The sequence below is a fragment of the Pelodiscus sinensis genome, chromosome Z (assembly GCF_052426305.1).
Source record: "Pelodiscus sinensis isolate ZL-2025 chromosome Z, ASM5242630v1, whole genome shotgun sequence".
Classification (NCBI taxonomy): Eukaryota; Metazoa; Chordata; order Testudines; family Trionychidae; genus Pelodiscus; species Pelodiscus sinensis.
In genome coordinates, this window is record NC_143085.1 from 6,536,886 (window position 1) to 6,547,276 (window position 10,391).

General features: G+C 48.6%; 1 protein-coding gene and 1 long non-coding RNA gene across 2 annotated transcripts; one reads left to right on the forward strand and one right to left on the reverse strand.

The window, feature by feature from the left end:
- LOC142818467 (uncharacterized) lies at window positions 1–1,954 on the reverse strand. Its single transcript, XR_012895945.2, has 3 exons — window positions 1,647–1,954; window positions 1,413–1,556; window positions 1–865 (listed from the first exon to the last, which is right to left on the reverse strand). It is a non-coding gene; the product is annotated as an uncharacterized LOC142818467 (long non-coding RNA).
- Window positions 1,955–3,538: 1,584 nt separating this feature from the next.
- On the forward strand, window positions 3,539–10,326 carry PLA2G1B (phospholipase A2 group IB). Its single transcript, XM_089775152.1, has 4 exons — window positions 3,539–3,734; window positions 4,085–4,244; window positions 6,652–6,779; window positions 10,135–10,326. Exons 1-4 carry the CDS (start codon window positions 3,671–3,673, stop codon window positions 10,251–10,253), a joined length of 471 nt encoding a protein of 156 aa, XP_089631278.1. The 5' UTR covers window positions 3,539–3,670; the 3' UTR covers window positions 10,254–10,326.
- Window positions 10,327–10,391: the final 65 nt, after the last annotated feature.

The following is a 10,391-nucleotide window of genomic DNA, read 5'->3' on the forward strand; positions in this document are numbered from 1 at the left end:
CGTTTCTCCCAATGGTACGCTCTGTTACCCGGAGAGCTGGGGTAAACAATTGCTGTGCTATGGGCTATGCAATTTAATTAAAGCCTAAGGTGCCCTCCCACAGAAGCCAGATTCGGCCTGGTATCCTGTATCTAATCACCAGGGAAACAGCTTAGAAATTACCAAACAACAAGAATTTAGGGCCAAACCATGTATTTTAAATGCAAGATTAAACATCAGCAAACAGCATACAACTCAGCAACAGTCCCACCCTAACCCTGGAAAAGAAGAAGATAGAAGAGTCCCACACACACAAGGGTATACATTACATTCTATGCGGCGATTGAGGTTCGATGTCCGTGACCTTCAACCTCGCGGCTAGTGAGAAGCCTTGAGGGAGGACAAACGGAGCGATCCCTCGATGGATGCTTCTCGCCTCCTGCGAGCTGACGCTTGGTGGGCACCGGATCCTGTCCGAGTATCCGTAAGCAAGACAGTTATAAGTCCCAAAGTCTTAGTGGGAGCGGAAAAGGCTTCCCTTATTCCAATTAACGTCACTCGCAATGGGTAGTCTTGTCAGACTGCAGGCTGGAACCTTGGCCTCCTCCGGGTAGACGATGACACAGGGCAATGATGATCACAGCACAGACGCACACACAGGACATCAAGGGGGCCAAAGAACACGAATGCTCTTTGACAAGGGTATATAAACATCTTATGGCGGGAAAACCATGAAGAGAGCGGGGTGCATAAAACTTAGGTGCCGTGTGCAAAGAATGGGTGCGCACGCAGGCAATTGGGCCGTGTGCACAGCCTTTGGTGCTGAGTGCACAGGTTTAGTGCTGGGTGCACAGCCTTCCTTTACTTGTTTTTGGTGGGAAAACTGCTTTGAGGGAAAAAGAACCTTTCAGACTCCATTTTGTATTTTACCCAGGCAACAGCTCAAACCCACGCAAGCCCACCACACCTTGCTCCTATACATACCTTATTGGACTATCAACTATCTCTGAAACAGTCCGGCCTAGCACTTAGCAGTATCAAGGTCCACGCTGCAGCCATAGCGGCTTTTCACCATTTCCCGCAGGGCGCTTCCTTTCTCGCTAACCCACTGACCAAGCGTTTCTTTAAGGGTCTGCAGAATACCTTTCCTCCGGTCCAGCCACCAGTTCCCATTTGGGACTTGAACCATGTTTTGAAGAGCCTGACAAAACCTCCTTTCGAACCAATAGCTTCTTGCTCCTGGTCTCACTTGTCTATGAAAGTAGCCTTCCTCATCACCATTACCTCCAGTAGGAGGGTGAGTGAACTCGCAGCCTTAATGGCCGACCCTCCATACACCGTATTTTCTAAGGACAGGATGCTACTTCGACCCCACCCTAAGTTCCTCCCTAAAGTAGCCTTCCCCTTCCACATGAACGAACCAATACACTTACCTGCCTTCTTTCCAAAACCAAACACGGACCCAATCCAGACCGCATGGCACACACCTGACGTCCGACGAGCCTTGGCGTTTTACGTAGATCACACGAAACCCTGGAGAGCCTCGCCTAGACTTTTTATCTCTTACGCTGAAAGATCTAAGGGACAAGCAGTCTCATCTCAAAGAATCTCTAAATGGATTACATCCTGCATTAAAACTTGTTATACCCTATATGGCAAGGACTTACCTGGAGCTATCACAGCTCATTTCACTAGGACGGTAGCTTCCATGACCGCCTTTCTTCATAACGTTCCACTGCAGGACATCTGCAACACTGCTACCTGGTCTTCTGACCACTCGTTTGCGCAACACTATGCTCTTTCCACCTCGATAGCATCCTCTATGGTGGTTGGACAAGCAGTGTTATCCACAATTACTACCACACAGCTCCAAACCCACCTCCACGAGCCGATAACTGCTGTGTAGTCACCCAGAGTGGAGCACCCACGGGGACCACTCGAAGGAGAAGAAAGAGTTACTCACCCTGTGCAGTAACGGTAGTTCTTTGAGATGTGTCCCCGTGGGTGCTCCACTACCCTCCCTCCTTCCCCTGCTTGGAGCCGCATACTCTAGCAGGTAGAGAAGGAATGGAGAAGCCACGCGCGCGCAGGTGCCCCTTCAGTTCCAACGACACTAGAGGGCGCCACGGCGCCTGCAACAGCTAGAAAAGTCTCTGGTCGTCGGTGCGAGGACGCACCAGCACCCAGAATGGAGCACCCACGGGGACACATCTCGAAGAACTACCGTTACTGCACAGGGTGAGTAACTCTTCTCCCTCCTCCTTGCAACACCCTTTAAGGTATTTGAAGACTGCTATCATGTCCCCTCTCATAGAATCATAGGACTGGAAGGGACCTCGAGAGGTCATCGAGTCCAGCCCCCTGCCCTCAAGGCAGGACCGAGCTCTGTCTACACCATCCCTGACAGATGTCTATCTAACCTGTTCTTAAATATCTCCAGAGAGGGAGATTCCATCACCTCCCTTGGCAATTTATTCCAATATTTGACCACTCTGACAGTTAGGAATTTTTTCCTAATGTCCAATCTAAACCTCCCCTGCTGCACTTTAAGCCCATTATTCCTTGTCCTGTCCTCAGAAACCAAGAGGAACAAATTTTCTCCTTCCTCCTTGTGACACCCTTTTAGATATTTGAAAACCGCTATCATGTCCCCCCTTAATCTTCTTTTTTCCAAACTAAACAAGCCCCGTTCATGAAGCCTGGCTTCATAGGTCATGTTCTCTAGACCTTTAATCATTCTTGTCGCTCTTCTCTGTACCCTTTCCAATTTCTCCACACCTGTCTTGAAATGTGGTGCCCAGAACTAGACACTTCTATTGAGGCCTAATCAGCGCAGAGTAAAGCGAAATAATTACTTCTTGTCTTGCTCATAACACTCCTGTTAATGAATCCCAGAATTATGTTTGCTTTTCTTGCAGTAGTGTCATGCTGTTGACTCATATTTAGCTTATGGTCCACTATGAACCTTAGATCTCATTCTGCAATACTCCTTCCTAGACAGTCTCTTCCCATTCTGTATGTGTGAAATGGATTTTTCTTTCTTGCATTTGTCCTTATTAAACTTCATCCTATTTACCTTAGATCATTGCTCTAGTTTGTCCAGATAATTTTGAATTATGACCTTATTCTCTAAAGCACCTGCAACCCCTCCCAGCTTGGTATCATCTGCAAACTTAAGGAGTGTACTCGCCATTATCCAAATCATTTATGAAGATATTGAACAGAACCAGTCCCAAAACAGACCCCTATGGAACCACACTTATGCCTTTCCAGCATGACTGTAAAACATTAATAACTGTTTTCTGAGAATGGTTATTCAACCAGTTATGCACCCACCTTATAATAGCTCAACCTAGTTCTTCAAAGCTGGTGAGGTTGTGCTGCTTTTGCCCATGGTATACTTACCTGTTTTATGGATATCAAGAATTGACTTCCAGTTCTTTAATATAATAGTTGTGTAACAAGTTAAACTTAGGTGTGTGGAGGAAAAAAAAAGAGAGGAAAAATCCTCAAGTATGCAGCTGGCCTTTTGGCTCTTGGAAAGGTAAATGCTGACCTTCAGCCAACCTTGCTATATTCAGTTATCCCACATTCCCTGACAGACATCTGCATTCAGCAATGTAAACACTGCCCTGTTATCAGTCCTGTGTCAAGGTAAGGCTGTAGTATAAAGAGACTACTGCAGAACAAAATGATGTATTTTTCATACCCTACTGCAAGAATGAAATTCATCGTGCTAATTCTGCTGATTTCAGGTATGTCTGCATCATTCATTCATTCTCACACACTAAAGTTGGCTGGCTATTTTGCACATGCATCAGTGTCATGGAGGGTATGCTCAATTTGCCATACACATGGGAACCCATGGAAAGTGACAGCTGGACAGTGGGATGCTGATTCACCTTCAGAAACTGCCTGTGCAGAACCCCATTCTTAATAGGCAGAAGCATTAGAGTTTTAACTTCAAAAACCCACAAATCAGGTCCCTAGTATCAGGTTGGTTTCATCTATAAGGGAACCAGAGTGGGCACATCTGAGACATGAACACCAACTGTGGGCTAATATCAGATGTAACTCCAACCTGAGTGTTTGTGTTTCTTCCTAGTGGGTGCGGCCAGTGCCACTACCTCCCCCTTGGCTTTGTGGCAGTTCCGCGAGATGATCAAATGCACTATCCCGAACAGCAACCCACTAATGGATTATAACAACTACGGCTGCTACTGTGGCTTGGGAGGCAGTGGAACACCAGTGGATGCCCTTGACAGGTTGGTGAGAATTTGCTTTCTCAAAACTCTTCCCTCTCTGTGTAGCTAAATCTGCAGCTCATGCTTCCAGCCCTTTCCTGTAGGTGTTTGGAGAATATTCCTGGCTATTATGACATTCAGAGACAAAAAGTTGGGTTGCTTGGTATTTCACTGTGTCTGTTCTCAGGAATTACATGTCATCTGAGTAGCTCCCCTTCTTTCACTCTTCTGTTGGTGATTGTTATTGAAGAGCTGAAGTGAATGTGTGGTAGCAACTCATATTGCAAGGGTGCTAAATAGCAGCCAAGAGAGATTAGCATACGTCATAAGATTTTGTAACCAAGTGACCCAAGACTGAGAATTTGGCCCCTTAACTGATAGATTATTTTCCCATCAGAGGTGGCCTCTTCTTCAAAGTATTGTCTAAACCAGGGCTCTCAAACTCAGTTTACCTTAAGGCCAGTACCAGTCCTTAAATCTTCCTCCTAGTGGGCCAGTAGGCACCCTCTCTGGCAGGACTCTGGAAGTACAGGGGTCTCCATGCATTCCCCCTTAGGCAATTAAAAACCTGCCAGGAGCCTTTGTCACCATTAAGGGCAGGACAGCAGGGCTAGAATGGCTTCCTGCTGCTAGTTCCATGCCACTGCCAGCACAGCCTTGTGGCTCAGGGGATGTGTCTCCAGAGCCATAAGTGCAAACTGTGAAACTATTAACTCATTTTGAGAAACTGACTAGATACCAGTGATGCCAACTCTCCAGTTTTGATCCCAAGCCTTCTGATAATTGAGGGGTTTTTTTTTCCTGGAAAGCCTCAACCTCATTAGAATTAATCCAGCTCTGGGAACTTTACTACCTGATGCCTCATACACTGCTATCAACTGTGATCACTCAGTAGATTATGCTTGCTTTTTGGTACATGGTGTTAGAAGAAAATCCCAGCCTTTTTCTTTTATTTTTTTTTTAAAGGAAGACTTTAGATCTCATGGTTTGTGGAGAAAAGCTAGAAAACATGCCCTGAGTTACACCAAAGACCTCAAACACCAGACACCAAATAAGAAGATCCTCAAAGTGTATTTTTATCTGATTTCAATAAGCCATTCTCTTTTTGGAGGAGGCGGCTGATTAATGAGTTTTGAATGTTTGGAGTTGGCAATATACTACATGCAAGTTGATACTGTCTCTCCCTGTGTCCAGGTGCCCAGACACACCAGGATCTTACAAAAGATATGAAAATAGTCCTCACCCTGACACCCACACATCTTTGCATTGGACTGTCCCCCCTTCCCTTCTAAAATCTGTGCCCTTGCACTGTAATAGTGCCTGCACTCCCTGCCAACACCCACATCTTCATGCTGGGATCCCCTGCCCTGTGTAACTGAAAGTGAAATGCACTGGCCCCACTGACTGCAGAAGCGAGTCAGCGCAGCACAGTGCAGTTCACATGGTAGCAGAAGCAGCCAGTATGTCACCCTAATTAATGAGCCTAATTAACTTTTGCAGAATATTTTGCAAGCCTGACAGGGGAAAGGCTCAGGCCATTTGGCCTCTGCTCTACAAGACTGAGACTTTGTCCAGACAATCCACCCTAGTTAGATAACTTAGAATAAGCCAGCTGAACTCAAGTCTGGTTATACGGTTCTGAATGTAGGAATGTTAGCGACTCGCTGGATAACCATTTAACCAAGTGATTGCTCATGGGTAAACAGTCCTGGTTAAGCACAACAACCCCCTGTCCCCATGTGCTCTGCATATAAAACTCAGACTGCAGGCTGGCTCAGTCCCAGCCCATTGGTCTGAGTTTTAAATAAAGAGCACGCAGGAGAACTGCCTGCCACCTTGTGCCACTGCCACTGATACAGGGTAGGCAGGGTGGCAAGTGGGAGCTGTTCTATGGGAAGCTGGTTTAAAAATTGGCTCTGTGGGATGCCAGAGCAGCTGGGAGCTCTGGTCCTCCCCAGACAGGGACGGCCGCTGCTGCCCCACATTGCTGCCTCTGTGCGGGGCGCAAGCAGAAGCTGGTTTAGTCAGGGACCTGATTAAACAGATACAGAGGCAGCAGTGCAGGGGACTCCCCAGGGGTGGAGCTGGGAGCACACTCAGGCATGGGGAGAGGGTGGGAGGGTGTGTGCGTGCGAGAGAGAGAAGTGCAAAAGCACCCCCCTATGCTCCCCCAAGTAAGCATGCTCTAGCTAGGCAGGGGAAGGCAGGAGCAGCACACTGCCTGAGCCTCCCTCCCCCATGCTCTGACCAGCCATGGGAAGGCTGGGGCTGATTTTCCCACTTGCTTGGGGAAACCTGGGAGGTGCATTCACACCCTTGCAGTCCACATTTACAAAAAAAGTGCCCCCCCAATTGTTATGATTACACTATTACTAAATTAAACAATTTCTAACATCCCTTTCTGAATGTATTTCTCATTGTTTCACAGGTGCTGTCAAGTGCATGATAACTGCTATTCTCAGGCCAAGAAGCATCCAGAGTGTAAGGGACTCCTGGACAACCCCTACACTGAGTTGTACTCCTACAGCTGCTCAGGCAGCACCATTACCTGTAATAGTATGTCTGCTTTTCTGTTATTTTACTTCAGCCACTGTTTTACTTGTATGGGTCTTTGGTCTAAGCTGAATCTCCTTCGGTAGGAAAGTGGTTCCTAAAAGCAGGCTCCACACCATGCCATCACCTGCTTCAGCAGAGCTGGTGTTTGCTAGAAGTGGGTACACTTCCCCCGAGACACTGTAATAACACAGCCCAAGTTCGAAAGGCCTCAACTCCTTAGGATCACACAGATCCATATATGGGATACACATCAAAGGACAAAGCCCTTTGCTTGAAGCTCAACTTATCAGGACTGTGTTTTGCTAGTTATGAAATGATGTGCAATTTAATATGAAATGTGGTTTGCCCAAGTATCTCATCCACAATTACTGTATAGCCCTGAGGTGGCTGCATTTCAGTAGTAGCGTGTGTTTGAAGTACTCTGTAAAGTGCCTTGAGAGGGAGCAGGTACCAGCAGGAAGAGAAGAGGCAGACCGGGGTGGGCAATAATTTTTCATGGGGGGGCCCACACCAAGATTTTGGCAAGTGGTCAAAGGCTGCATTTCTACCAAGGGAGGTTGGGATCTGGGTCAGAGGTTGGGTGCAGAAGGGAGCTTGGGGTAGAACACTGGGTGCAAGAGAGGGTGTGGAGTTTGAGAGAGAGTTTGGGTGAAGGAGGGGATTGTGATCTGTGGCAGAAGCTTGGGGTGCAGAGTCCAGAAGGTGGTTTGGGTGCAGGAGAGGATTCTGGTCTGAGGGAGGGACTCTAGGCAAGGGTGCAGGGTCTGGGAGGGAGTTGTGACCTGGGTGAAGCAGGTGCAGAGGGTTTGGGGCTAAGCAGCTGTGGGGAGAGGGAATGGGAGTGCCAGAGGCAGGCTCTGGCTAGGAGACACTTACCAAGGCAGCTCCCAGTCAGCAGCCCTGCAGGAACCTGAAGGCTGCAGTTGCAAGCTGCTTCATGTGACTCTGCTCTGGGCAGGGAAGGGAAAGAGGCTTCATTGGCTTCCCCTGTCGCCAGCCAATGGAAGCTGAGATATTTTGCAGAGGGGCAGGACAGAGTACAAAGCCTCCCTCCTTGCTCCAGAATAGAGCACCCGCAGCTGCTTCTGGGCTGTGCTTAAGGATTCTAGGGAGGCAGCTGCAGGCTGGATCTGGTGGCTTGGCAGGCTGCATCTGGCCCATTGGCAGCCTCTTGCCTACCCCTGGAGTAGATCTATTTTAGTTTGTGGGCTTCACTTGCCAGCAGAGAGTCACATTGGCCACATATTTTCCTGCCTGCCACCTAGGAAAAGTTAAATCATTGTTAGTTTGAAACTCCTCCCTTAACCCAGCTATTGCTCAAACACTTAACTGAAAGAACTTAAAAAAACAACAATGGTTCTGTAGCATCTTGAAGACCAACAAAAATATATAAGTAGTATCATGAGCTTTGGTGGGCACAACCCACTTCTTCAGAAGACAAATATTATGGAGCAAAGGGAACATATTTTAAAATATAAAGCAGAAAAAGAGGCAAGAAGGGGAGTAGAAACAAAAAAAGAAAAACTGTCAAAGTATCCATGCCAACTAAATGAAGCTGATAGAGTAGGCTGTCAATGTAAGTCTTCTCTATTAGCCTCATTTCACATGGACACTTTGGCTATGTCTACACTCGCGGCTTCTTGTGCGAGTAATATGCAAATGATGCTAAGCGTGGAATATCACCAAGCCTCATTTGCATACCTAATGAGCCACCATTTTTTTCAGAAGAGGCTCTTGCGCAAGAAGCGTCTACACTGCCCCTCCTTGCGCAAGAAAAACCCTCTTGCGCAATGCCATTACACCTATTACTTTTCAGGAATAACAGCATTGCGCAAGAGGGTTTTTCTTGCGCAAGAAGGGGCATTATAGACGCTCCTTGCGCAAGAGCCTCTTCTGAAAAAAATGGTGGCTCATTAGGTATGCAAATGAGGCTCGGCGATATTCCATGCTTAGTCTCATTTGCATATTACTCACACAAGAAGCCCCGAGTGTAGACATAGCCTTTGAGGGATTTTTTTCTCCTTTCTTTTTTCTCTTCCACCTCTCCCCTTTTTCTGCTTTATATTTCAAAATCTGTGTCCCTTGCTCCATAATATTTGTCTTCTGAAGTGGGTTGTGCCTACCAAAGCTCATGATGCTATGTATATACTTTTGATAGTTTCAGAGTGGTAGCTGACTTAATCTGTAACTGGAAAAACTTACAAAACAACTAGTCTAGCAGGACCTTAAAGACTAACAAAACACGTAGATGGTATCCTGAGCTTTCGTGGGCACAACCCTCTTCAGATGAAGATCTTTCAGCTGCCCCCTTCTCCCGCCCTCTATTTTAGCTACACAGAACAGAGAGGGGGACACATCAGAGTTTGGGATGGAGGGAGTTAGTTGGCTGCTTTTGTGAATGATGCAGGACCAGGGCAGGGGTGAGCCTGCCTTAGCCCTACTACACCACTGCCCAGAAGTCACCTGTGGTAAGCAGTGTCCAGCTGGAGGCTGCATCCAGAATCCCTCTCACAGTCATGTACCCACCCTGCATCCCAAGCTCCTGCCCTAAGCACCCCTAGACCCAAACTCCTTTACAGAGCCTTACCCTACACCCCTTTCTACATCCCAAGTCCTGCCCCAAGCTCATCTCAGAGCCCCTCCCGCACCCCACACTCCAAATCCCTTAGCCTAAGACCAGAGCCTGCACCCCACCCCTCTGCCCTCACCGGTGAAAGGGAGAAAGGATGGAGTGACCAGGAGTAAAACCTCAGAGAAGGGGCACCAAGGAAGCAGGGCAAAGGTATTTGGGTTTGAGGCAGATCCTGGATTGCACTCCAAGTCAAAAAGTGATCTTATCCCTTACAAGGCAGGAGACCCCTGCTGTGCAGTGCTACAGGACCTTTGGGCTACGTCTACACTGGCGCCTTCTTGTGCAAGAACATCTCACACAAGGGTTCTTGTGCAAGAACACGTCCACACTGTCATGTGCGAGCTGTGCTTTTCTGCAAGAGCATCCATGCCAGTGTAGACGCTCTCTTGCGCAAGAAAGCTCTGACGGCCATTTTAACCACAGGGCTTTCTTGCGCAAGAAACCCCTGCGGTGCGTCCACACTGCCCTCTTGCACAAGAGGGCTTACACCAAAGTGCGTAGCTCTTGTGCAAGAAGCCCTCTCTTACCAGTCCCTTGCACGAGAGCCGGCGGGCGTGTGGACGCTCAGCAGGCCCTTGTGCAAGGAGGGCCGTGCTCGTGCAGGAGCCCGCCCACGTAGACGCAGCTTTGGAGGTGGGGGCAATTTGGTGCGGGGGGGGGGGGAGAGGGCAGACACTGCTCCCCCCCCCCAGGCCGCTGACGCCGCTTCCTGTCCCCTCCCAGCCAAGAACGACGCCTGCGAGATGTTCATCTGCGAGTGCGACCGCCAGGCCGCCATCTGCTTCGCGGGGGCGCCCTACAACCCGGCCTACAAGGACCTGGACCCCGCCCTGTGCGGTTGACGGAGCAGCCGCCGGCCCCGCGCAATAAAGCCTCATTCGCAACCGCGCCTCCCGCCTTGTTCCTGCGCCCCTCCCCCCTCTCGTCAGCGGTTGGTGGAGGGCGGGGCGGGGCGACGCGCGCTCCCGCCCTGCCAACCG